General features: G+C 36.3%; 2 protein-coding genes across 4 annotated transcripts; both read right to left on the bottom strand.

The window, feature by feature from the left end:
- Nucleotides 1-89: 89 nt before the first annotated feature.
- On the bottom strand, nucleotides 90-9,430 carry LOC306846100 (exocyst complex component 3-like). Of its 2 annotated transcripts, none has more exons than XM_079379216.1 (13): nucleotides 9,275-9,430; nucleotides 8,226-8,402; nucleotides 7,921-8,140; nucleotides 6,140-6,821; nucleotides 3,862-3,979; nucleotides 3,601-3,726; nucleotides 3,416-3,516; nucleotides 3,206-3,316; nucleotides 2,376-2,517; nucleotides 2,155-2,277; nucleotides 1,754-1,915; nucleotides 1,499-1,620; nucleotides 90-1,196 (listed from the first exon to the last, which is right to left on the bottom strand). In XM_079379216.1, exons 2-13 carry the CDS (start codon nucleotides 8,367-8,369, stop codon nucleotides 1,016-1,018), a joined length of 2,232 nt encoding a protein of 743 aa, XP_079235342.1. In that variant the 5' UTR covers nucleotides 8,370-8,402; nucleotides 9,275-9,430; the 3' UTR covers nucleotides 90-1,015. The 2 variants fall into 2 exon arrangements, with proteins under 2 accessions (XP_079235342.1, XP_079235343.1); XM_079379217.1 differs by having other exon boundaries at nucleotides 9,281-9,427.
- A 475-nt stretch (nucleotides 9,431-9,905) lies between these two features.
- Nucleotides 9,906-24,967, bottom strand: LOC306846102 (uncharacterized protein). 2 transcript variants are annotated; one of them, XM_079379220.1, is made up of 9 exons: nucleotides 24,778-24,967; nucleotides 24,498-24,592; nucleotides 23,947-24,128; nucleotides 14,924-15,021; nucleotides 14,634-14,723; nucleotides 13,025-13,130; nucleotides 12,738-12,871; nucleotides 12,378-12,550; nucleotides 9,906-11,403 (listed from the first exon to the last, which is right to left on the bottom strand). In XM_079379220.1, exons 1-9 carry the CDS (start codon nucleotides 24,787-24,789, stop codon nucleotides 10,539-10,541), a joined length of 1,755 nt encoding a protein of 584 aa, XP_079235346.1. In that variant the 5' UTR covers nucleotides 24,790-24,967; the 3' UTR covers nucleotides 9,906-10,538. The 2 variants fall into 2 exon arrangements, with proteins under 2 accessions (XP_079235346.1, XP_079235345.1); XM_079379219.1 differs by having other exon boundaries at nucleotides 9,984-11,403; nucleotides 12,738-12,874; nucleotides 24,778-24,930.
- Between the last annotated feature and the right edge of the window lie 122 nt (nucleotides 24,968-25,089).

Here is a 25,089-nt window from a genome sequence, read left to right as displayed (position 1 = left end):
CCTCCGGAGCTGGCAGATCCAGGGCATGTGTGTGTGTGTGTGTATAAACAGAGATGACCTGTAGTTTAAGCCAACATCGTAAATCATTTAGATCACTTAGTGTTAACCCAGATTTTATTGAAATGAAAACAGACGTGATGGAATTCAGTGGTTTGTTACAGTTCATGCCAGCTGCCAGCAGGACACTTCTAAATGTGTCGCACTGTAGTGAAAAAGAAATGAAACAGTGAGCTGACTGTACATTATTCATGAGAATGAACAACACAAACGCTGCTGAAATCATGAACCTCATAAGGGATAGTTCACCCAAAAATAAAAATTGTCAATTGCACTATTTAATACTATATTCCAATTCCATTTAACATGTATTAGTTTTTATGTGTTTAACAGACAAAATAAGCTGCTGTTTGTAGGGTTGACATCGATGACTACGCTCACATTTGATGTCAACATCAAACCTGATTTATCTTGCCATATTTGAAATATAATGCGAGAGTAAATGCAATTTGAAAGGTTCTGCTTTTGTAGCTACTTAAATAGTTTTTGTTTCACATGAAAAGCCATCATATTGCTTTATAAGACATGGTATATAGTGCACAACCTGTGTGGACCACACTTATGTTGTCTTTCTAAAGCTTGACATCCATTAACTACAATATAGCTGCATTATATGGAAAAATATTACAAAAAAAAACAAGGGTTTGTTTTGAGTGATGACAGCTTTTGCTTTTGGGTGAACTATTGTTTTAATTAATCTTTAGAGCATATTACAAAGGGCAGGCTAGGAGAAAAAAAAAATCCTGAAAATGTTTCTGTACATCAAGTCATCATAAATCATCAAAGCAACTGCAGTCTCAACACGAGCTGCTGCCATTCAAGTGTACATCATCATCTATACACAGATGTTTTCATTGAGATGGCAGAGAATGTATTTCCAAAGTGCATTAATGGAGTCCATACTCCGTTCTGTGGTCTGTTACCGACTTAATAAAGGCTCTAGGGGTCAAAGGTCAGATTATTTCAGCAGTTTGGGAACAGCCATAGAGGTCATGGATGGCACAGTGATGTCTCTGAAGATGGGCTGAGACACAGAGGAAGAGGAGGGTTTGTTCTGGTTCAGAGTCTCTATGATCATCTGTCTCATTTCTCGACTGGCATCTCCACGGACAGCTAACAGGGCCACAATGTGCTCTTCTCTAATGACAGAGAAAGGTGGTTTTGAGTGTCCATTCAAATCACTGTTAATGATAGTGTTATGTAAAAAAACAAATGAGTTGAGCTCTATTTTGGCAGCTGAACTTCACAAATTTCACAATTTTCATTACTGCAATGTGTCTGTATTTTTTTTTGAAACATGAGAATAACAGAAATATCACAATGCTAAAAACCTAATGGCCCTCAAAATAGGCTTTATCTTTATTTGTAGCTAGCAAAAGTGTCATCTCTCTAAGCAATGAAAACTGTTTTTAACAATGTTTTGAATGCAATGAAGTCTGACCTGATGTCAGGATATTTGGACACCAGGGTGGACACCTCCAGGTAGAGCAGCGCAGGGTCGGTCAGTTTGAAGACCTCAGCGATGGTAGAGATAGAGTCACACAGCCGGTCTGTGTCCTCTCCCTGAGCACATACAAACACGCTTTATACAGAGCTGTTACCGTGATGCAATAAACACTAGGTCTGTTGGATTCCAGCAGCATGTTCTAGACATCATTCCTTCTCAGTGCAGAGCATTTGGTGTTGTGAGACTCACAGCAGAAAGTTTCCTGAAGAGGAATTTGAACTGATCTGCTTCTTTCATCATCCGGTCGGCTCCCTCCTTCCTCTCATCGGCGTTCTTAAACGAGATGCGCTTCTGCATGATGGCCTTCAGATACTCCACCACCACCCGCCGATGAGCCTTGCTCGTCATTTCCTGTTTGACACACACATCAGAAAACACCAATCACAACAGCAAGAAAAACAGTATTGTTAATGCTGAATAATGTTACTTCTACATTAGATTAATTCTTTGAATGGTAGGAAATGGATGCAGTATGTATGTAGTGTATATATCGATACATGATTGTACAGCACAGCCCTCTGATCTGATAAAAAAAGGTGCAAAATTAGCATTATAACAAATAAGACGAATTACAAATTTAGTGTGCAAACCTGATTATAAGGCTTTTTAATTTTGGCAAAGTCATTAAAGTAGTCTTCCACGGTCACACAGATGGTGTCTACAGCATGAGTGCCCATCAACCACTTCCGGGTCAGCAGCTCATTAAGATGATGCTGTTGAGACAACAACAACAACAAGAGTCAAAATCCAACACGTTTATCCCAGTTACTAAACCTCAACATCTAACTGTACACAACTTGAGCGTATTTACCTCCAAATCCAGGAAGACCTCATCCAGCAGGAACTGGCAGCCCTCTTTGGCCACCTCGTTCAGGAGCTTGTCTATGGCGGCGTCATTCTGAGTGGGTTCAGTCGACTGAGAGTACTTCCTTTTCAGGCTATTTATAGACTCTCTGAAAACGAGCATATTGAAGTTAATTAAAACTTTGGTTTCATTCAGTTCATTATCAGAGTATTACTGATGGCAAGAAGAAGTACTGCAGCAATAATGCATTGCTTTCCAGAAAAAGTAGCATTTTTAAAGTAATTATCAGGATTTTTGCAGAGTTTGTAAAATCACATTTAAGACTGCACACATACAATTAATTCTGTCTTAAATAAATAATAAATAAAACACATTAGGCTGTATGGTATAGTAATTCTGTCTAGTTACCATCTCCAAATTTAAGACATCTCAAAATGATCATTAAAAAGGACAATTCATCCAAAAATGAAAACGCTGTCATTATTTACTCATGTCATTCCTAACCTGCATGAGTTTTTTTTCTTCTGTTGAACAGATATTTTAATGAATGTTGGTAACCAAACCGTTTTAGTTCCCATTGACTTCCACAGTATTTTTTGGGTCCTGAAACTTTAGTTACCAACATTCTTCAAAATAGCTTCTTTGATGTCCCACAGAAAAAAAAACAGACTTGCAATGACACGAGGGTGAGTAAATGATAACAGAAGTTTCATTTTTGATCAAACTGAATTTGTCAACTTTTTCAGGATTCCTGGAGCCCCTGAATTGCCAATAATTTTGTCACTAATAAATAAATAATAACGTGTCACTTCATTTATTGATTTAAAAACACTCACTTGTACGTTTGACAGTTGTTGATGATGGCGATCATGTATTGAACGTAGCACTGCGGGAGCTGACGATTTTTCAGATGTTCCTCCTTATAGTTGATCGCCTCCTCTCGGTACCTGCATACAACATGCAAGAATGGTGAAAATGTGCATCTTCACTAATAACAACAATTTCTATAATGATCAGTGGGAACGACCAGTTTGAGATCACAGTACCTTACTAGGAATGAGTTCATCTGCTTCAGACAGACTTTCAGCACCTGCTCTTTAAAGGTCTCGTTGATCTGAGCGGCCACCTGGAGATTCTGCTCAAACATCTGAGGAGGAAATAATCAGATCTCACGTCAAAGCTCATGTGAATGGGTGTATTAAAGCATGATGCCAGTTAGAAGTTGTCATACCTGGAAGACAATAGCAGGTAAGGTGGTTTGGTAGTATCCGTCCTGGTCGGCCTCAGGCTCCGTCTCCTTCTGCCAGTCTTTCTTATCTGTTTCCAGAGCTTTGCGCAACCAGCCTGTGATGTTTGACTGGAGAGAATTGGAAAACATAGAGCTGCTCAGCTGACAATGATTGCTCATGCACAGCTTTTCAAAAGGCTGCATAATATGTAAGATATAAAGGGTTTTATTTTTAATCCAGTGCTGCAGACTTGAGGAACTCACAGTAAAGGTTTTGAGGTATTTGCCCAGCAAATCATTCACCACGTGTTCGGGCAGCAGCGGCTCCAGCTGCTTGACGTCACACTCGGGCTGCAGATCAGGATGACCCATCATCTCCACACTGCCAGACAGAACCAGACATTACTTACACTAATAGACATGACTTTTCCCCTGTATCTGCTCCTCGTCAATGTCAGAAAAGGGCCTTAACTCAATGTTCGAGTTTTTACAAATTATTTAATATAGCGTGACAGAATTAAATGCGTTTATTTAAACCTTCATGGGCTTTATAATGGCTGACGCCGATATCAAGAGCATAGGTAACATACAATGCTTACACATGGAAACATAAATGTTCACAAAACTTGCACACAATATTTTATACAATATTAATTTCTGAAACAATATTTGAAAATTAAAAAAAAATTGATTTTGGAACTGAAATTAGGTGAAAATGTGCAGGAAAAATATTTAACAGGCAGAATAATGTCACAATGCTTTACATTTAAGGAACTAACCTAGCTTCATTTAGAAGTTATTTTCTTATTTTTTCCTTCTGTTTTTGGAAATATGACCAGGATAAGATTCATATTCATGGATGAAAGTTGTATTATTGCTAACTAAAACTATGGACAGTAAACAGTTAAAACTATTATTAAAATTTAATCAAAGTAGTATTTTTATTTAAAAAAAAAAATATTAAAGCTGAAATAAAATACAAATATTAGATGAAACGTCAAAAAATGAAAATTACAAATGTTGCCTTTGCAACTAACTGAAATAAAATGAATTTGAGTTGTACTAAAATTACTAAAACTAAAATGAAAACAGCAAATATAAATATATATTAAAATATTATAATACTAAAAAACATTGATGGATGCAAATAAATGAAAAAGGGAAATGCATAGTTGATGGTGCATCCCATGTCCTACGACAGTGCTTCAGCATGTAAATCAACAAGAAAAAGCAGAGCTGAGGATCTGCAGGCTGCTCTCTCTCTCTCCTGCTCTGTTTAGCTCTACTACACATAAGTGCATTAATCTTCCTGCTCAATCCTGTGAGCGCACGCGATGTGATGGTCTGCTGTGAGTCCATCAGTCAGATGCTCTCAGCTCTGCTTTAAATATTGAGCTAATTGCTCACTGCTGCGCTTTGACAGACTGATCTGCCACTGAGGAATGCAATGCAATCCTGAGTTAGGGTAGTAACTGCAACATTACAAATGGTAGTTTTCCCATCAAGCAAAGGTTTTCTTTACAAAATTTACTAGGTTTTGCATTTAAAATAACAGCTGGAAATATATAACCCCCCCCCTTTTTTTGCTAGAAAATGATGGCATATGATAAAATTCCCGCAGTCTTGATAACATTACCCTGGTGAGATTTAAGCAAGCTCAATTTGAAACAACAACATTCCTATACATAATATAACCTGTAAATGTCATTTCAACAGCATATAACACAATTTTAGAAAAATAATAATAAATGATGATGATAATGATGATAATATTAAATGCTATATTTTATATTAATAACAACAACAGCTAAATCAATCAATCACCAAATATATTGTTTGGGACAAACAGCAAAAGAGAATATGCAATTAACTGAAAAACAGATCCCATTTTAAATTATTAAAAATTTTCATGAATGATTATTACTGTCTATAGCTAATAAATAAATTAATAAATAAATGCATGAGTAGTTTTGCATAGGGGAGGTGGTAACCGAGATAGAAAATTGTTACAAAGAGAGGCTTTTTGAGGTGGGTTAAATGATGAGATGGATCGTGCATGTTTTTTGTAAAGGGAAATTGTTGGCATGACAATTATCCCTCATTGATTAAGATCAGTTGTCAACAATTTCCAATTGTGCCTATATAAGTGTGTTGTTGCATTTTTGCCTCATGAGCACTGAAGAAACCATGGGCTGAAACGTATGCTCTTTGGTCTGTTTTTAAGACACCTTACACTTTTTCACTTCTGCATATGGAAAATAAAAAACGATATTTTTTATAGACCTTTTTTGGACTGATTTAATTTTTCCAGTGTGAGGTCAATTTCAGCTACCTGTTAGTAAAAATGAATAAAATATTGCTGGGGAAAACAACCTGCAAATGTGCAATTACCTGAAAAATACGTATTTTATATATAGAATTTTTGATAGAAACAATCTGTCAGTTTTCTTGATCGATTATTGCCGTCACTGTCACAGAGCACTCAAGTACTCATGCAAATCGCTATTTCATTTAAGATAAGCGTGGTCCACTTGTATCTTACCTTTTATACGTGTTGAGGACCCATGTAAGAAGAGACACAATCTCATTGGCTTCTAGATCTTCAGCTGCGAGCTCCTGCACGCGTGCGGACACTGATTTATGATAGAGGTCTAAGAACACCTGGAAGGTGTTGTAGTGTGGCGGGAAGCACTGCACCATCAGGTTCTTCACCACGATCAGGTCATCCAGAACGTACTTCCTAGTGATCTCCAGCAACCTCACCAGCCACATCTTGTCAGACTCGCGTGTTTCTGACTGCGTGCCCTCGATGCGAGCGCTCACGGTGCCCTCTAGGACTTCGTTCATTCGATTTTTCCAGCATTTGGGCCTCCCGGGTGGGATGAACCCGGTCTGCTTCTTACGGTCCAGCATCTTGCGGTCAATCTTCTCTTCACGCTCGATGAGTCGGACCACAGACACCAGCATGGTTGGGTCGCTGCGGACGGTGACCATGGCACGCTGAAGGACCATCCAGAGTTGTTTGGAGAGTTCCTCTGACAGGCCCTGCACCTGGCCGAAGTAGCTGCGAATGAGGTTCATGTCATGGACGTTCTTGCTGTCCATGCGGTACTGCTCGTACATGAGGTCATCGCGGGAGCACTCCAGGTCCATTAGCTTGCGGTGAGCTTGAAGCAGCTCGCCCTGCTCGATCAGATCGTGGGTCTCTCGCACGATCTCAGGTACTGTAGAGTAGGGAGCAAAAAAAATATCTATTTTTAAAAAATAATTCAATAAATACATAGGTAGAGAATATGAAGACTAATATATTGTTTAAAAAAACAATCAGTAAATATGCAAACACCAGAAAAAAAATAAATAAATGTGTTTAAATAAACCAACCTGTAAATGTGAAATTGTCATAAAAATAGCTAATAAACCGTAAAATAAATAAATACATACATAAGCAGAATTTGGAGAAAAATATGTTAATGTTCAAAAAACTGAAAAAAGCTAATGCATATTTTATGAAAATAACTAATTAACTAACTAAATGAATAAATGCATAAGTAGTAAAAATGACTAAAATATTGTTGGGAAAAACAACTTGTAAATGACCTAAAAATAGGTAATGAATGATAAAAAAATAAATTAAAAAAAATTAATACTGTCTGTGAATGAACTATCAACTGAAACCTAGTTTAATAAAATAAAATAAGTAATAAAAATGACTGAAATACTGTTCAGGAAAAAACAACCTGTAAATGTTAAATCATCTAAAAAATAGCTAATGAATATATATGAATGCGTGTATCTAAATTAATTAATTTTCTGTAGAAAAACTACCTATAAATGCACAATCAACTAACAAAATAACATACTAAATACATCCATCCATCCAGTCATACATGCATAAATAAATAGTAAAAATTGCTAAAAAAAACAAAAACATACTACTGGAGGAAAACAAAATACATGCATCCATCCATTCATGCATGCTTAAATAAACAGTAAAAATTGCTAAAAGAAAAAAAAAATACTAATGGAGGAAGACATAAATACATCCATACATGAATAAATAATAATAAAAAAATACTATTGGAGGAAAACACTGTTTTTCTGCTGTCAACAGAAAAAAAAGGAAATCATCTTAGGAAAAAAGTAATAAAATTATTATTGATGTTTTTATTAGTAAATAAATATTTTAAATAACCTAAAAACAACCTGTAAACCTGCAATCAATTGAAACATAAATCCTATTTTAAATGAGTATCTATGATAAATGACCCAACTACTGTAAATTAATTGTGAGGTTTCTTAAACTCCAGCAGCATCTGGGCTCACCTGAGAAAATGTTTTTGAGGTTCTCGACAGCCGAAGCAAGCTGACTGTGCTGAACCACAGCGTCTTTCACGTCCTTCAGATTCTCTATGGTGTTGATGCTCTGCCTCCAGTCTTTACTGACGTCTGCCAGAGAGTTCTGGATGTCTTTCACATCACACAGAGCGTTATGGAGCTGCGTGAGGCCTGTTCGTACCCCATCCAACTGAGACTGAATAGCAGCCTGAAAAGTGATAAAAGGCTTGGTTTAAATGAACTCATAAAACCATTCCTCAGATCAGCAGATGGTTAAATGCAAGTAGCATCACCTTTAATCTGGCTTCCACGGATGCTTTCTTGCGTGCCTCTCTCCGTCTGTACTGCTCCACTTTGTCCAGCTGGTCAGAGCGCTGCAGCATCCCAGCAACCCTCTGCACTGCCGTGGCAACAGCCTCTCTGTTCGTCTCCTCCATAGTAACCGATCCCAAACGGCGGAGTTCAAGGTACTGAAATGGAAAAAACAGCAAGGGTTAAAAGTGCTGAAAATGACCCAAACTGCAGGACAAGCGATACAGAATGACCCGACTCAAACAACAACAGTTAAATGTACTCAGAATGACTGAAATAGCAGGAAATATTACTAACAGCAGTACTAAACTGACGAATAACAGCAAGGGTTAATTGCACCGTAGTGTTATTATATCACTGAGAGAATTTTTTTTATTAATATACTTTGAATTAGAATTTATTTTTATGTTCTCTGTTTTAATTCTGCTTCAATTTTAATTACAGTTTTTATTTAATTTTATGTTTTTTTAACGTCTATATTGCTTTTATATATATATATATTTTTTTTGGTTAAATTCATCAAGTGAAAACAATAAAAATAAGGAATAAATGAACTGTCCATATTATACACTTTATTCGGTCAACGTTTATTTCAAGTAAAACGTTTTTTATGGTTTTAATTTTAGTTACTAATGCACTGAAGTGAATTAAACAGCAGAGGTTAAATCTTAACAAAATTACATGAACAGCAAAGCTTAAAGGTACCCAAGCATTTTAATATTTGGTATGTTTTGTGTTTTTGATATATATTCATATGCATTTGTATATGTTTGCAGCTGGTTAAACATGTAGTAACTAAGCTAGCACAAACAAATAAAAATAGTTACGTACAGCTTCTCAAAACAGGTATGGTTTAGGAAAACGCTCAAATGAAACTGTAATCAGTTTTATTTTTTGTAATAATCTCTAATTATCTGCGCCGAAAGGCCCACACTGACAGATGCTACATGGCTAACAACATTAGCATTCAAAGGTCTGCGCTTTTCATACATGTATCGTTAAAATCTCGAGGTCATGTGAAGGTACTCACCCGGACCTGGTGATTGTTTTGCGAGCTGACAGTTGTTATAAGCTGTTCATTGATATTTTATTTTAATGAGTGATTATTCTCTTCTTTTACTGTCATAACAGCTGCGTCTTCCTGGTGCCGCCCAATGCTCAGTCAGATGACTGCAGCGCCTGCGCCGAGAGCATCAACCGTGCGCAAGCTTTACGCAGAAAACGGACTAGTCTATTATTATGAAGGACAACATAGTGAATCTGTAATCTTCAGTTGGTCCTATATATGTATTTATTATTTAAACAACAACAAAAATATTTAAATAATAAAAAATAAATTAATAAAAGAGAAACCCAAAACTCTTGTACAGATACACAGTGCTGAAACGACTAGTTTTGGCCAGCAATGGTTTTAAAGTCTGATAGCAAATAATGTACAGATAAAACATGTCTATCTAGTGGCTAAGTCAGAATACAATTGTGTGGTGAAATATGACAGCCCATGCTATAACAGCAAAACCACCTGCATATATTTACAAACAGGATTCTTTGAACAATTCCTTCATAAAATATACTTCCCACACAATGAAAATAAATACAAGTTAAAAAAAGAAAGATTGATATTATTTTAACTGTAGCATCATATAAAAGGGGGGCCAGTTGAATCAAGACAAATGTATTTATTTATGAAGCAAATGCATGTTTAAGCACTTTGAAAAATCTAAAATTCAATACATTTTCACATGAAGTGATCTTTATTTGCCTGTGTGCATAATTTCCACATTAATCTCACATTGGATCACAATAAATCCAAAAACTGTACCCAAAAGAGACAAAATACAAAACAACATGTCTAAAACAACTAAGAACCTGAGTATTTGTGTCTCAAATAGTCTAAAATAACTTTTAACTAGTTTTGGTTTATGTCCTGAGGGAAATACCAGCGCTTGCAAGGCAGCAAACAGACTAAGTTTCAGGTAAGTTTATATTTAGAACTAGTTTGTCATCATGACTTAATTTCAGGTGAGAAATCATAATTCATCGTGCAAATATGACAGTTACGTCATTCCAGTGGGTAGGTTTTGAATGCTAAACACTCTTTCAGTTAGGGTCAATGGGAGATTTTCTAACTTTCATCTGAAATTTCTAACACACCAAAGCAATCTACAAAAACAGTTTGTATGTTAATCAGTTGGGGCTGAATTAATTGCAGAATTTTGAAGAGAACAAAAGGAAGACTATTAATACACCTTGCAAGCACTGCAAATAAAAAACAATGTTAATGTGATAAGAGTTTACTGCATGTAACCATATGGGTTAGCTTTGTGTAGAACAGTGTTCATAGTGCAATTTGAAGTAATATGCTGTTGCACATGCCCTTGATTAACATCACCACACCAAGGTGGAGAGTCGTCAGGTTCTCGTTTGATCGTGTGCAGAAGGTTGGGACTCCTGAACTCACAAGTCAGACGGAAATCATGCTGCATGCAGCTTTTATTATCATTTGAAAAGGCATATTGGTCCTGACTGCTGACAGGAGCGTCAGAGTGATTTGTGTCTTTGTTCAGAACACACTTAAGAGGTCTGCTGACTCCTGCACACTGATACTTGTGGTGTCCGTTGATGGGAGGACTGATGACAGCTTTTCCTCTTTGATATGATGCACAATAGTCATAGTATTCAGCCTCGGTTTTCACCTGTGCATATTCAGGGCGCCAAAGCGTCCCGTATGCGTTACACCCATTCTCAGAGTCTGAATCTTCTGTCTTAATGGCCACTTCAGGAATCATGTTAAAACATTCATTCTGTATGTACCTTCTCTCAGCCTTCCTGTTGACACAATAACTCTCAGGTTTCTGCAATTCTGTGTTGCATCCGATTCTTGTGATTCTGTGCTTATAGACACTTCCAGGCAGGTAGTTTTCATTGGGCCCCGTGCGTAAGGCAACAGGACAGTGGGCGTCCCAGGAAGGATCAACAGCTTGCAGTCTAGAAACACAGAAGTTGAGCGGCTCGTCATGGGTTTTGCAGCCCTCTCCTCTGTATTTCTTGTTGGTCAGGGCTAAACACGAACCGTCATGCCCGGATGAGCTTGTCCAGTTGAGATGCAGCTTGTCTTCACTGTCAAATGAGCCATGGGAAACTCGTTGCCTTTTATCACTGAAGATGGTACAAGTTAAACTGATTAAAAAACCATTTCTATACACAAATGACATTTTGTCTTGTGTTAATCTTTGTGCACATTGTCTTTGGATACTACTATACCAATACCATGGTATATCAACATGGTAATCATACAGTACCGCTGCTGTACTTCAAAAGTTTGGGGTCAGTAAGATTTTTTTAAATGTTTTGCAAGAAGACTCTTATGTTCAGTAAAGCTACATTTATTTAATCAAAAATACAGTAAAAACAGTAATACTGTGACATATTATTACAATTAAAATAACGGTTTTCTATTTAAATATATATTATAAAATGTAATTTATTCCTGTATGGTAAAGCTGAATTTTCTGCATCATTACTCCAGTCTTTATTGTCACAAGATCCTTGAGAAATCATTCTAATATGCTGATTTGCGGTTTAAAAATGTCTTATCAATGTTGAAAACAATTGTTCAGCTTAATATATTTTGTGGAAACACTTTTTTTTCCCAAGACACTTTGAAGAATAGAAAGTTCAAAAGAACAGCATTTATTTGAAATAGAAACATTTGTATAATTATTAATGTCTTTATTGCCACTTTTGGTCAATTTAATGCATTAACTCTGATTAAAATTACTTATTTTTTTAAAAATTGTACTGACCCTAAATCCCAAAACCCACTGTGCACAATACATTATATGTGTGTTCACAAAATATTTCACTGAAATGCAATAATTACAAGTTTTCTTGTTTAATATCCAGTTTTAATTCAAATGAGTTGTGAGGTTTTATGTTGATCTTATGTTGTCTTCAGTTTTTTGAGCATTTAAATTGCATGCAATTATTTTGAATTTACAAAGAATATTGCAAAAATCTGTCTCCAGGAAAAAAAAAAAAAAAGTAACTATTCTTTTTGTAACTTTCAATTTCATAATTCTATGCAAAAATACAGATGGATAGACAGGCAGAATGTGTATCTGCTGCCACACCTTTTGTGTTTGCTCTTCATCATCATAGTCTTCATCTTGAGCTCCATGATGGAGGGCAGGACTAGAGGAACAGCCACACAGAACAGAGCGAGCTGAGGCGGCAGCAGAGCTCCAGAGTCCGTCTTCCTCCTCTGACCCTGCAGGAACTTCAGACTGCCCTGAAACTGCATGTTCTACAGGAGACAGGAGCAAATCAAAACTAGACAAACTCAGTCGACATACTGTGTGGAAACGTACGTTTGGGAAGGTCTGAGCCTGATAATTAGAGCTTCTCAACCTTTATTAGAGACATCAGATCAGAGTTTGAAAAAGATCATGAAACCACTAAAGTTAAATATTTTGAGGGGATTCATGACTGACCAGGAAGCCGGAGGTGCTGTCCAGCAGGCAGCGGGCTCGAGCGACGAAGCACCGTGTGAGAAATGGAGACAATTCAGGAGGAACACCGTCAGGCACTTCAGCGCTATACAGATGACCCGTCACAACATCCTCATCTACTAGAACGCACACAGAAACAAGAAACGGTGATGACAAAAGCACCAAAAATTATCATAAAAAGAGTCCATACAAATTTTGCAATATATTCCCAGTCTTCTGAAATCATATGCAGTGTGCTACATAGGGTTAAATGGTAATTATAGACACACCAGTGTCTTGCTGGCCAGGGTTCATCGCCCAATGGAGCTGTCTGTGAAACTCCTGTCGCTCCTCCACATGGATATAATCAAAGACCTTCTGATGAATCACGTCTGTCTGCCAAAAAAGATCACACACACCAACACAAAACCAAAACATGTTTATTTCAGAAGCAGCTCCCGCTTCAGTGTGTTTTATGTTGTCTGCAGTGACCTCTACACGGTTGTATGGGGTACAGTGAACAACCGCTCTGAAGTCTATGTAGTCCATTTCAGTTTTACATCAAACCACATTAGAAACATGACTGATCAAAATTTCATTGTGGAGCCTTTTCTGTCACTTTAACTGCTGGCAAAACCTTTTTCAAAGGCATTTTAGACTGTGAGGTCCCTGGCACAGAGTCGAATGAGTTCATAATTCATGCAATTATTACTGTGCATTAGCTTCGGGTTACTATTAATAATCATTCCGATGTCAGAGCTGTGGCACAGAGCAGTGCATCACTTAAAGCTGACATATTAATAGCTGTTGTGCTTGTAATAACCCGTGTTTGAGCTCAACATAGGTCATGTCCCTGTTTTTATCCTATCTAATAAAAGCCAATAAAATCAAGTAAAACTGATTTAAAATCATTTTTAAAAAAGTAAAATAAAATATTTTTTAATAAAGTATAAAAATAAGCAAAATAAAAAAAATATATAAGATGTAAAAATAAAAATGTATTTTAAATAAAATGTAATTAAATTAATAAATACAATTTAAATGCAAAATAAAAACAAAAATAAAAAAATAGAATCTTCTGATTTCCTTTGATCTGTGATCTCATGTAAAATGCGCAGCATGCTTAAACCCACAAATCCCTTTTCACAGCCCCAAGTGTTTGTCGCGTGACACCAGAGCTGCTTGCATGCAGACAGACGTGTCTCTACACTTAAGAACAATGAAACAAAAGCCTGAAATTCCAGCCCACATGACCATACCCGCTGTTCATAAACAACAAATTCTGCCTAAAATATTCAACCTTTCCTTTATTTTCCAATGTGGGACATGCAAGACTTTTAGCACACTTTCATGACTAACACAACCCTATGTCATCTCAATTTCCAATCAAAATTTCCTTTTTGGAGGAGATGTTTTGTTTGCAGAGGAAGCCCGACTCTTTGAAGGCTGTGAGAAAGTCTTAAATTAACCGAGGGGTGAAAAGACGTAACTATTTTTACACATTATGGTGGAAGAGGCCTTGAACACGATATACTTCTGTGTTTTCCAGTCAACCGCAGATGGCGTGAGTATTTCTTATACAACCACACATGATTGTTGTTTAGATTTCACTGATGAGACAGGAATTTTATTTGAAAACTGTTTAAAAAGGTAAAATGAGTCACATACTGGATTTATTCATTATTTGTTTGGATTGTCACACATGAAACTAAATACACATACTGCTACAATAACAGCAGTGCAGTGAAATACCACCCTCTCTCTCTCTATAAATATATATGAAAAATAAACTCATAAAATGTAAGCATTTAAAAAACGTCACGGGATGTTTAGATTATAAACATTTCATTATTCATACATGTCTTATTTGTTGATTATAGGATCTCATTTGAGGGTTACCTGATGAAATCCCAGGTAGTCAACGATGGTGGATGATGCATAGAAAATAACACCATCTGAGCTCACAATCAGCGCAAATCCAGGGAGAGACTACAAGATATGAAATATGTGTCAACAGTCATGTCACTAAAATCGTATGTGTAAAAAAATAAAATAATTTTTTTCCAGTAGAATGGGCCAAAGGACTTCAATTAACCACAAGGAAATCTATACATTTTTCTCTGACACAAAACCATTTCTAATCTGCAGTGAAGGAAACTCCAGTCATAAGCCCACAGAAAATCAGTCACCTTTAGGAGAAGATCACTCTCTATGACATTGGGCAGGATTTCTTTCTTGTGCGCCGAGGTCAAGGCATTACTGCTGCGATTTTCTTTCTCTTGGACCGCTGTGAGGAACAAGAGCACAAAAGACAGAAGGAGATAAAGACAGAGATACATGTATATAAAATAAATGTGACCCTCTTTGTGAAATCCAGGCTCAAAATCTAATTATGAGATAAGCACCAAAGTTTTGAACAGTTTTTTTATACAAAGATTTTTAATAGGAAACCCCTCTGTCTCATTTAAATCTCACAAATAAAGAAAACCAGGACAGTTGCAATTGAAAAAACCTGCTAATAAACCTTCTTCATTAAGCATCTGCTTTTAATCAATCCATTTCAGATGCACTTTCCCAATTTCACGATCGGTTGATAATGACTGAAGCATTGCAAAAAAATAAGGCAGCCCAAGTGCTCTTCATTAGTCGTGCTAATCTAAAATGAGCAAGATAAAAATCATATGAAATAATAATTCTCCAGTTAATTTTGTGGGAACTTCAATGCCAAACATCAAAGCGAAGAAGATAACCCCAAACAGACAGCAGATTTATTCAGCGATGTTTATACAACCCAAATATATCATGCACATAATCTGGATTTAAACCAGATTTGTTTTCTTACAAGCATTTTAATTTGACATAAAAAAACATTAATTCTTCCATCATTTTAAGCTGTAGCTCTGAAGAGCACTCTTCTGGATAAGAGAGGTTTCTTTAACTGCATAGAATTAATGCCATTAAAATATATATATATATATATATACACACATGCATACATATATACACACAAATTCTGGAAATGTTGGGACGTGTTTTAAATTTGAATAAAATTAAAACTAAAAGACTTTCAAATCACATGAGCCAATATTTTATTACCAATAGAACAGAGAACAAATGTTTAAACTGAGAAATGTTACACTTTTATCCACTAAATGAGCTCATTTCAAATTTGATGCCTGCTACAGGTCTCAAAAAAGTCTGCACAGGAGCAAAAAAGGGAATTTGAAAAGATTCAGCTAGGAGAACAACTAATTAGGTTAATTGACATCAGGTCTGTAACATGATTAGCTATAAAAGAGATGTCTTAGAGAGGCAGAGTCTCTCAGAAGTAAAGATGGGCAGAGGCTCTCCAATCTGTGAAAGAGTACGTAAAAAGATAGTGGAATACTTTAAAAACAACATTCCTCAACGTCAAATTGCAAAGACTTTGCAAATCTCATCATCTACAGTGCATCATCAAAAGATTCAGAGAAACTGGAGAAATCTCTGCGTAAGGGACAAGACCGAAGACCTTAGTTGGATGCCCGTTGTCTTCGGGCCCTCAGACGACACTGCATCACTCATCGGCATGATTCTGTCATTGACATTACTAAATGGGCCCAGAAACCACTGTCGATAAACACAATCCACCGGGCCATCTGCAGATGCCAACTAAAGATCTATCATTCAAAAAGGAAGCCATATTTGAACATGGTCCAGAAGCACAGGCCAAGGCTCATTTAAAATGGACGGTTTCCATTTCCAAAAGTGTTCTATGGTCAGTCAAGTCCAAATTTGACATTCTTGTTGGAAATCACAGACACCGTGTCCTCTGGGCTAAAGAGGAGGGAGACCTTCCAGCGTGTTATCAGCATTCAGTTCAAAAGCCAGCATCTCTGATGGTATGGGGGTGCATACGTGCATGTGGTATGGGCAGCTTTGGAAGGCAGTATGAATGCTGAAAGGTATATAAAGGTTTTAGAGCAACATATGCTCCCCTCCAGACGACGTCTTTTTCAGGGAAGGCAAGTATTTCAGCAGGACAATGCAAAACCACATACTGCAGCTATTACAACAGCATGACTTCGTAGTAGAAGAGTCGGGGTGCTGAACTGGCCTGCCTGCAGTCCAGGGCCCGTATTCCTAGAGATTCGAAGAATCCTTTTAGAGAGCTCCTAATTTAGCTTAAAAATGATTCAGGACCAATCTGAGAGCAACTCTGAACTTTTATCTTAGTGAGGAGGCGCGGTTGACCCCGTTGCTAGCTATGACACAGTCCTTTGAAGACTGTGATTGGTTGGTTGTCCAAGAAGGAAATAAAAGAGCGCTTTTAAGAGTAGGGTTTATTATAAGCCTTCACTTTGAAATTACAGGCGTAATTTTTCTGTATTCTCTCTCTCTCTCTCTCTCTCTCACACACACACACATTATATATGTATATATATTCTATACACATTATATATGTACATATAATAATATTATATATTATTTTTTATTTATCAAGCTGTCATACTTAATGTATTTAATAGGAAATGAACAGCGACAGTGCTGTAACAGACCCAAATCATCACTGCTGAATAGTAGCATTTTTCCAGTTGCCAAATATGTTAATGTAGTGATTACGCCCGTATATATATATATATATATATATATATATATATATATATATATATATATATATATATATATATATATATATATATATATATATATATATATAAACAGAAATGATAAAGACTTTTCACATGTATTATTCAGAGCTGCTAAACTGTAACTCCATATGTCTGACTATTGACAAACCTAAATATATTATCATTCACACACACTTAAATCAAACCTTTAAATCAAATCATTCCCTCATGTTATTGCTTAATAACATGAGGGAAATCTCTATCATCTCTCCCTAAAGACAGTTCATTCACTTCATGTCTGCTGCCAAACAAGCCCAAATCTACAGGTAGATAAGCTACTTTTCACAAAATGTCTGTTCACAGGCAGCCATTTCACCACAGAGTTGTTTTGATGAGGGGATGGAAATAAAAACCAGATCTGCTCTTGACAATTGAGGTTAGATTTACGAGCAGATGTGTGTTTGTACGCAGTGACTCAACAGACTCACTCTTTCTTTTTTCCTGTACTTTGTACCTCGCTAAATGCCTTAAAAATCTCATCAAGCACAAGCACAGGATTTACCCTCACTACCTTGACCCACAGCACTAGACCCTACTGACGTTCATTGAACAAATCCCTGTAATTGTCATGGAATGACAAAAACGACTTGCCTCATGAATATCAATTAGGTTGCACACAAGCAATTTATCACAATCTTGAAAATACTGTATTGCTTCGGAGATCATGTCTGAAGTAGAATATTTGCCAAACCTCAAGTCAAGCACTTTGTAAAAGTATAATCAAGAACTACAATGTCTCAGGCGCATCACATGTGCAAAAGAAACATGACTTCATGGACACACAATTCATAAATTACATACTTTTGATTTATTCTCTTCTAAAATATAATGCACACACGCAAATCATATTTCATTTTTCAAGCATTTTCCTTTCTTTGCTAATGTCCTTTATATCCAAAAAAGTAAAAAATTAAAAGAAAATTCTGTACTGTAATGAATACATATTCATTGTTGGTGTGTAATGAATGTAGCATTCGGATTAATTCAGTTACTTCATCCATAATGTGTGTGCTGAAGGTAGAATAGGAGATACAAGAGGAGGAGGAGGAGGAGGAAGTATTAATAGACTTACTTGTACATTGCCTGTCTCCTGCGCTCTGATTGACAGATCATTTTCAAACTTGGTAAATTGGTCATGTGACACAAATATTAACAGACCACTGCGCAGCCACATGCGCTCCGAAGGCAGATTATTTCACATCACTAGCACTAATGACAACGGCTTTCCAACTGAACTCGGGTTAACCTCACCAAAGAGGGGTCAACATGTGCGTTTTGTGAACTAATGGCTGTGTGTGAGACAACCTGAGTTTGGAAACAGTCTTCACATGAGATCATGCATCAGTCTGCTGGCACACGGCTCTGTTTACGGTATTAATCTTGTTTTACATGACCGTTATTATAAATTCTGTTTTATTGAGCATTGCGTATTGATTTGAAAACTTTTCCCAGGAATGCTTCACAATCCCTAAATGGCATTTATAATATAACACAGCACAAAGAATTTAAAAATGTCATTTATTTAGTGACTGATAGTCAGTCTCCAAGCTGCATAACAGACATAAAAACAGTTTAAAGGAAAGAGGGGACTGAATGTGTTGCAAGGAGAAAATAAAGGATTTGCACAGTCTCACCATGTCAGGCGAGCATTATTACAATTGTCACGCAACAGAACACTCCTTTATAATGTATCTGGGTCATTTTTACTAGTCGTTTGCACGACATTGTGTGCAGAGGAACCGCCTTCCGGTTGCCAACAAACACGGAGCCCATAAATGTTCTTACTGGAGGTTTTGATGTCGACAATAAATATCTCAGCTCTTTAGAAGCAGCTTTTTATGCTGCGCTTTGCATTTTGTTGTTAACAAAGAGCTGTTTGAATGGTCAGGGTGACAATACATAATATTAGCATTTTAAGGGAATTAAAACGCATTCGGATCATATGCACATAAAAAGAATGTTTTTTAGAAACAATTTTACTCAGAAGTAAATTTCAGAATTAATTTTTAAGTTGAAAGACTGAAACAGTTTTTTTCATGTAAAACAGTCCAATAATCTTTGAAAACAGATTTTTTACAATGTATGCACAACATAAAGATCAAATATGGATTTATCCAAGGGATAACTAAGATCAGGGATTTCTCGTGCAAGGGAGGGGGAAAATCCTCTGTCCCATGCTAAAACAGATGTTTGGAGACTCACGCACTTGCATGATGCTGGACGCTGGGATCATTTATCAGTTTCTAGCACACATTCTTACACGATGAAAACAAACAGAGGAATGTTTCCAGGACAGACGCAAGATGGAATTTTCCTGATTTGCACGCAAGAAGAATTTGCCAAGGAGGGTCTGGCGGCTGCCAAGCGTCTGCACAACTGCGAGTTCACTGGGGGGAAATTTTAACATGATACTGGAGCCAACATCATTCCCTCCTGAAGAACAATCACCCTGCTGCTGTCAGCCCTGTCTTCAACTGATGACGAATTCATCAGTATTACATTCCTACATTATTAAAATGACACCTCTTTTCAAGAGTTTCCAAATGTCACAAACAATCTCTTAAACTGTGCTCAGCTTTGCCAATATACTAAAGTCAGAGATCTTAAAATGAACTCTGACTTGTCTCAGATTCTTCCAAGACTGAATTATCCAATCCATGTTATACAACTAAGTAACTTACTTTTTTAAATTGATACTTTTATTCAACAAGGATGGATGAAATTTGACAAAAGTGAGACTAAAGACGTTAATAGTGTTACAAAATATTTCTCTCAAATAAACACTATTCACCAAAGATACTAATGTAAAAAAAAATTAGTCATGCATATCCATTTTTTGCATATCCATCTTCTTAGAAAAAGGTCGATATTTAAATAAAACAACTGAAAGCTCTCATGAGCTATGAAAGAAAAAAAATCCTTTGGGATTGAACATATCAATGGAAACCACTAAGGTGAACACAATATTTATTCAATTCACTTACAATGCAAAGATAAAAAAAAAAAACCAAAGTGCTTATTCCTCAAGAAAAATAGCAGATTTTGGATTAGATTGGTCTATTACTGGAAAAACTGAAAATGTTAAAAGCACTCAATGAAGTGGTTATCAAACGGCCACATGTGGCCACTAAAAGTGGACTGTGAATAGTCTAAACAGAAGCACCAAAGCTGATTTGCATCTTCCCCCTCTTAGTGCTTTTCTCAAGGCTGGAGACTTTGCCAGGCTGCAGTCACGCAAATGCTCCCCAGGAGCCAGTGGAGCATTCATTACCCATAACCCCCTTCTCGTCAACATCCCACACACACACACTCACTCACTCTCTCTCTCTCTCTGGATCTCAATTACTCCCTGATGTGCAGTTTAAGCTGTTATTCACACACTGCAACTAATTCTCAAAGTACATTAGCATTTTCTAAAGGAAACAGTAGTGCTTAAAATGGTGTTTAAGTTGAGTAAGCTCAGGTTTTAGACTCAAACAAAATGCTGCTTTATCAAAACATTGTTCTAGTCCTGACATTTAGCATGCATCTTGCTCCGTAAGAAAATTAATAAAAAACAGATAGTGTTCTGGCATAACATTGCTGGTACGTTTCCATAAAGTTCCAGAAAATGCATTCATATTAACAAGGTATTATATTGGGTGGTAGTTTAACAATTATTTCAAAACATTTCGGCCTGTGTCATCTTTTAATTTTAAAGGTGGCTATAGATGTTCAAATAAATTTATGAAAGAAAAGACCAGGGACAGTTCAGTAACTAAATAAAACAAAAATCTACGACAAATGTGTATTTAAAAATGTTGTACTTTCAGTTTAATTTCCTATTTTTTAAATAACATTTATAATTTAAGTAATATAAATGCATAATTCAATCAAAAATGTAAATCCATGTTCCAAACCTCAAAATAAAGGTGTTATTTTAGGTGTAAAAATAATTGTACTTTTATTAAAGAATAAGGTTGTTTTAAAGCATATCTACAGCTGAAATTAATCATTATTACTATTATTATTATTATTGCAAAACAGCTTGATCATGATGATCATTAGTCTCATTATCATTAGGCATCAGTGCATGCTGCTGTATTAAGATTCAGAGTAGATGTGTGTCTAATAGTAGTGTTGACAGTAACAAGATCTGCAGCAAATTTAAGCAATGGTGTTAGCAAACAGAAGCACTGCACACAGTGGATCTCTGCTATCATTACAAGCTTCCCTTCAGGAGTCACTCTTTGTGACTTCACTTTAACAATTAAAACGTCTGCAGCACAAACTGTGCAGGTTACTACAAACTGAAGTATAATACTTGAGGTTAGTGGTTTGTTTAAATCACTAATCCTATGTGTGAGCAATAATGATGTTTGCATTGGAAAGCACTAAATGAGCAATACGTTTAATCCTGAACGGAAATACAGAAAAGCTTGTGAGGTCAGTTTACACCCTCCACATCCCGAGAGGCCAGGGAATGTGTTGGAATTCATCTGGCCAAGCGACAATGAAAATGATTTGATTATAATTGTATGGAACAAGCATCTAAAAACGGTGTTGGGCCAACAAAGGCTTTCACAGGGTTTCCCGCAGTGTTTTAAGACTTGTGGTGGTGAATGAAAACACAGTGTGTCTGGATCAGACACGGCTTCAGTCATGCACAACCAGTCTGCACAGTAACTCACAAGACAGGCACGGGCTGAGAGGAGAAAAATTAGGAGAATTAGCTACTTTAACACCGATGTGAACCTAAATTCATATAAAGAGATATATGATAATTCTGTCATCTTTCACTCACCCTCATGTCATTCTAAACCTGTGAGCATTTCTGTGGAACATGAATTCCTCAATAAAATTCTTCTAAATAAATGGTTTTAAGAATTTACTACTTTATTCATAATTACTTCTATTGCCTTTGAAATATGGTATATGTGAAAGTGTATTGCTGAATGTACTGACAAACATTTATGGTAAACTAAAATATAATGTCATTTCTATTGAAACTTGTATGTCACAAAGATATTTTAATTGCTATCTATATTTCATCATTACATTATTTTGTAATGATGAAATACAGAAAGTAAGAATATAGAGCTTAAAGTACCTATGACTTGAATCTCATTGCTGTTTTGGAGAAACAACTGAGACACAGGGGGAAAAGTGATTTTTCTTTCCTACAGTCCCACCTCCCCATTTTACAACAAAGATCAAGAGAGTGTTGAATAGTTCTGGTAAATGAGACGTCATAAAATTATTTTAATTATTAGCAAAAGTTTTTAATTTAACCGGTCTACCAGTAGCAAAGCAAATTCTTCAACGTGACAGTTTTTTTTTTCATATAAAAACGAAAACCTTTCCATGAAACCCTTTCTGATGACATTCCAGTTTCCATCTTAACTTCAAACCTGACAAGAATTTCTGACATACTTCATTCCCTTGTCAATAATTTACGACTTGAAAGGTGACAGAAAATGAGATCAGACCAAAAACACAAATGGCCTTGAGAAGATGAATACATTAAAATGCTGATGTTTGAATGTAATACATGCATCAATCTTTACGAACTGAAAGATCAAGGCTGACACAAACCGAGATCCGTGAAGGTTCAAGTTGTTCAGGGTCGCATCTTGCATTATAAATGACCGTATTCACGACAGTTATGAATTTCACCATCTAAAGTGGGTTGGGTAAAATCTATCCAAAATCTCAAATACACAAACCTGTGCAAAGACACCTGGAAATGAAAAATAAATAAAATGTGACTTGACTTTGAATTATGAATAGCATGGCAATCTACGGTCAACACTGCATATTGCATAAGATGCTGGGCACACAGCTATCCTTCCTGTTTAGTTGCTAAAGGTTGTTTTTATTACTCTCCATTACTTTGTTACGAGTTCAGTTACATTTGAGAGTTGCCCACCTGCCAGCACACAAATACTGCCAGCTCTGCACACAACAGCTCAACACTGATCCGTTTGGACACGGTCACAATAAACAGCATGTGAGTGCAAGAGGGCAATCTCTACATTAAATTAAGCTACGCATGGACCTGTCCTGGCTTCTCCTAAAATAAATCCCATTATTCTACATGGCAGAAGACCTGCAAGTGTATTTACCAGCATGTTTGGCCAGCTTTCCCCACAATAAAAGCTATTTTTAAAGTGAACTAATTTATTTTTAAAGTTATGCTGCTTTGAGTTATAAATAATTTAACATGCAAACTAAGAATATGAGCTAAAAATTTAAAGGAACACGTGGGAGGAAAAATTCAAGAGTGGGAAATGTTTTCCAAAAACTTTTGCAAATTAAATCTATATATACTACATATAAAAATGTAAATGTGACCGGACGTACTACTAATTTATCCCAAAACAAAACCACAAAACATACAAAAAGTCAAATCAAATTTTATGGATATGCTTGAGTGAAACACAAAGATGAGTCCGACATCAAGTTTATTTTAAAGTGTTCAAATCATTTTTGGGAGCTAATGCATGAAGTGTCGTAATTCAAAGTTTTAGCAGGGAAATTTGCCAGGAAACATTCCTTCTTACCTTGAAAGAAGCTCTTAACACGCAGGAAGCTGACGCTGAGCCTCAGCACTGAGAGTTTGTCCAGTTTGGAGATGACATCTGCACTGAAGGGCAGAAGACTCGCCAACCGATCCAGTTCTGCATTCAGACGGTCGCGATGACGCTTGGACGGATTCGATTTCTGACCTGCTTTCTCTGGTTTCCTGAAGATATAAATCATATCATAAACCTGTGTGGCATCCAAAGGACTAAATGGTACAGAAACATGACAATTACGTAATAATAATAATAATTATTATTATTATCACGATTACTACTACTATTAGCAATAATAATGACAATAGTATTAACAATATTATACACATTTATTATCATTAGTGACTTTTCTATTTGTATTAACACTGCCAATAAAACAGTGAAATCAGAACTGGAAATGAAATGTAACATGCAATTAATTTATTATTATTGTCATTAATAATAAAAGTAATTTACATATTTATTATCATTAATGATGTTCTTTGCATTGATGGTTTGTTAAAACAGTCATGCTAATAAACTGATAAATACTCAACTGTTTCTGCACAGGTTTTCTCCTTTTCCTTCCAGCATACAGACAGTCTCCAGGTGGAAGCATTGTTGTCTTCTCCAAAGATGCTCTTTTTAGCTCCTGGCAAACAATATTAAACGTGGAAAAACCAAAAGGAAATAGAATAAGGAGGTGTGGAAGTGCAACAACAAACAGATACGTAATAAAAAGCTGATAAATACATTTGTAGACATCGCCTCAGAGAAGATACAGATTGACAAGTTCTGTAATTACTAAATACTGAACATATAAGAAATTAAACTCACCAAAATCCACATTCAGCCGATGATAACGGTTGAAATAACTTAAAATAGTTGCTTGAAACTAAGTCGAATCATCCTGAGTGTCAAAGAGGTGGAATAAACTCTTGATATGACAGCGACATCGAGCCCGAGCTGATGTTTTATAGCGAGGATCTCAGAACGCGCATCCTTACGCGAACATTACGCACGACGCACGCGACGCGAACCAAATAGAACGTTCTGCTAAACTGGGCCAGCGAACCTGTACGACTAAACAACAGTGAAGAGAGAAACACTTTCGATCAATTACTACTGTATTTTAATAAAATTCCATTG

The sequence above is a fragment of the Barbus barbus genome, assembly GCF_936440315.1.
Source record: "Barbus barbus genome assembly, chromosome: 26".
NCBI lineage: Eukaryota > Metazoa > Chordata > Actinopteri > Cypriniformes > Cyprinidae > Barbus > Barbus barbus.
The sequence above is the reverse complement of the archived record's forward strand: the minus strand, read 5'-3'. Positions and strand labels throughout refer to the sequence as shown.

Excerpts from the sequence above, each read along its gene's own strand:
- LOC306846102 (XM_079379219.1), bottom strand. Across the intron at positions 24,129-24,497 it reads AGAAAACCTGTGCAGAAACA|GAAACCAGAGAAAGCAGGTC; the intron begins GTTGAGTATTTA and ends TTATATCTTCAG. Across the intron at positions 12,875-13,024 it reads CCCTGGCCAGCAAGACACTG|TAGATGAGGATGTTGTGACG; the intron begins GTGTGTCTATAA and ends TGTGCGTTCTAG.
- LOC306846100 (XM_079379216.1), bottom strand. The coding sequence starts at position 8,369 with ATGGAGGAGACGAACAGAGAGGCTGTTGCCACGGCAGTGCAGAGGGTT. Across the intron at positions 8,141-8,225 it reads CCGTGGAAGCCAGATTAAAG|GCTGCTATTCAGTCTCAGTT; the intron begins GTGATGCTACTT and ends ATCACTTTTCAG. Across the intron at positions 3,317-3,415 it reads ATGAACTCATTCCTAGTAAG|GTACCGAGAGGAGGCGATCA; the intron begins GTACTGTGATCT and ends TGTTGTATGCAG.